Source organism: Buceros rhinoceros, unplaced genomic scaffold (assembly GCF_000710305.1).
Source record: "Buceros rhinoceros silvestris isolate BGI_N320 unplaced genomic scaffold, ASM71030v1 scaffold14345, whole genome shotgun sequence".
NCBI classification, from domain to species: domain Eukaryota; kingdom Metazoa; phylum Chordata; class Aves; order Bucerotiformes; family Bucerotidae; genus Buceros; species Buceros rhinoceros.
This window is the reverse complement of record NW_010412360.1, coordinates 1-2829: the sequence shown is the minus strand read 5'-3', so window position 1 is coordinate 2829 and position 2829 is coordinate 1. Positions and strand designations below refer to the sequence as shown.

Below are 2829 nucleotides of genomic sequence, written 5' to 3'. Positions count from 1 at the left end.
AATTCTAAAGAGCTCCTAAATACCAGAAAAACAAATGACTGACTATAAGCATGAATCAGACTGCTAAATAGTCACCTCTGAATAAAAAGAATTTAAAAAAAAAAAAAAATCACAGTAAAGAGACAAACTTTCCTGGCACATAAAGGCCTGTGCAGTGATGCGATAACCACACCTTCCCTGCCCGGCTGCATTAGGCTCCCAGGAAACAATGACCAAGCCTCTGGAGGTGGGAGGCGGTTAGAAACTATTCATGCAGACCTCTTCATGCGTGTTGATAGAGTTTATTCATCTATCTCTCTCAGATCCAGGGAGGTTACAAAATCACCAGCTAACTACTCCACAGTGACCAGAGCCAACAGCCCCCATCAGCCATTCCTTAGAAAACATAAGGGTGTGGGAACATGGAAAAGCAATGCCAGAACCAGGGACAAGAAATCAGTTGCCTCTCGTTATTCATCTGGACATCACACCCAGATGGGTCCAAAACCCCGTCCCATCCATACAGACAGGGCTGCAACAGAGACTTCAGTGCTGGTGTTCAAAACTCAGAGGGGAACTGAGATATGGAAAGTTCAAAAGAGAAGAGAAATGAGATGAACATCCGTATGAAAACTCTTAGATTCACAGACTGGCCATAATCAAGTTCAGAATTGCCTTCATTCAGTACCACCTACTGAATCACTGTAACCAGCAGGCAAATTTAAAGCATTAAAACCGACTGCATAGTAACCAGTGTTAACAACCACCCTGCCTCTTCTCAGCTGAGTGCATGTATATACTGCATAGACAGACAGACCCACAACCATTTTTCCCCAGGCTTTGTTCCAACTTGCTGCCTTTCCACTAGTTCTTAGAAGTGCTGGTCCCACTGTGCCTCTGTGCACCCAATGCAAAGACCACAGCCTGGTGCACACTGTGGAAGAGAAGGTGGTCCTCCCCCTCCTCAAAGAACTCTCCTCGGATCAGGGAACTCCTCACTGAAGGATTGCACTGGGCCAGTAGCACCTGGACATCTATCTCCTTGTAGTCCTTGCAGACCTCTTTGAGTGTGCGTATTCCTGCCGTGTCCAGAAACTGCACTGCACAACAGTCAATCACTATTGTGTGAAACCCCAGAGGTTCAGAGACAAACTCCATAGAGATGCTGCTCTGGTTGCCAGCAGAATCCACCTCTTGCTCTCTGAGCATTCGTTTTGTTGCCTTTTTCTTTGCTGCCTTCACCCAGCTTGGGTTGACGCCCGTTTGCTTGTACAGGGTGGATTTAAAGCACTCTTTGTTGATGTAGTAGAGGGGTGCTTCAAAACGGAACACCATGACTCCTGGCTTGGTTTGCAAGTTCTTGTAAGCAGACAGGGATTCATATGTCTCAGACTCGGCCACCCAGCCAAGCAGCGGTGCCTCTGGTCTCTGAGTTCGGAAAATGACGCAGAGCATAGAGAAGCAAACACCAACCAAAAGACCGATCTCAGTACTGATGAGTGCTGAGGCTGCCATAGTAACTAGCCAGATCACTGTGTCCACTCGGCTCAAATGCCACATTTTGGGCAGGTCCTTGAACTTCCGCAGGGCTCCTCTGAGGTTTGCAATGGTTATGACAGCAAGGACACATTTCTGAAGGGAATAAAATAAAGGTGCAATCACAAGGAGGACTAATAGAATTACCAAACTAGTCACCATGCCAGACATTTGTGTCCTACAGCCTGTGGACTCTTTGACAAGAGTCTTGGCAAGAGCCGCACTTGTTGTGAAGCAATGGAAGAAAGAGGGAATGATGTTGCAGAAGCCAATGGCATACATCTCCTGGTTGGCCTTCACAGAGTAACCATGCTTCTTGGCAAACATCTCCGAGAGTGAGACAGTGATGGCAAAGCCTATAACAGCTATGGGGATAGCATCCAAAGCCACGTTAGGAATCAGGGTCCAGTCTGGAGGGCGGGGTGGCAGAAACCCCGTCGGGATGTGTCCAGCAACACTTGAGCCATAAGTCTCCCTCAGCTTCCCAAAGTGAGATGCCAGAGTAGCTGCCACAACCACGACTAGTTCAACTGGTATTGGAGCCTTGAGCCTGGATTTAAAATGTTCATTGAGCTCTTTGGTTGGGATAAGTACAAGAAAGCACAAGAAGCTGGTGATGAGATCACAGATGTTGGTCTTATGTATGTTTCTGAAAATGTTTATCCACGTGGCTATGAGGGAGCCAATGCCACTGCTCCGTGGAATGTTTAAGCCCAGGAGATACTTGGCCTGTGAGGTTAGGATGGTGAAGGAAGCACCGGTGACAAATCCACTCAGCAATGAATCAGAGAGGTACACTGAGACAAAGCCCACTTGAAAGAAACCCATGGCCACCTGGAAGGAATCAACCACACACAACTGATTAGGATACAAAACTTGCAGATGTCATCACTGTGGGGGCCTGGAGGGAGGCAGGATAAAAAAAAGCACAGCCCTGGCAGACAAGGCATGTTCCACAGAACACCTGTTTGTCCCCCTCCTCTTACCTGATAAACTCCAGCTATGAAGGTCATGGTGGCTCCCACTGTAATTGCATAGCAGCTTTTATCGCAGAGCGCGTTCTGCAGTGTCTGATTCACTGGTGTCACGGTGCTGTTCACAGACGCTGCTGTACCTCTGAGGACAGTGACCGCAGCTGGCTCCACATCGTAGCCAGCTCTCTGTATTTCACGATCCACCACTTGTCCCACCATCAGGCAAATCACACCAAAGATGCCAACTGAGATGTGGTGGGAGGTTCCAAATATGAAATAAATAATGCCAGCAAAAAAAGATGTATAAAGGCCATAAATAGGCTCCTGCCCAGCCAAGAGA

The 2829-nt window shown here is 47.6% G+C and overlaps 1 protein-coding gene across 1 annotated transcript; it reads right to left on the bottom strand.

Moving 5' to 3' along the window:
- Positions 1 to 843: 843 nt before the first annotated feature.
- Positions 844 to 2825, bottom strand: SLC26A2 (solute carrier family 26 (anion exchanger), member 2; the record flags this gene model as incomplete). Its single annotated transcript, XM_010136368.1, has 2 exons — positions 844 to 2349; positions 2502 to 2825. Coding segments are annotated over 2 exons (1830 nt in total), but the record flags the coding sequence as incomplete, so codon positions are not given.
- Positions 2826 to 2829: the final 4 nt, after the last annotated feature.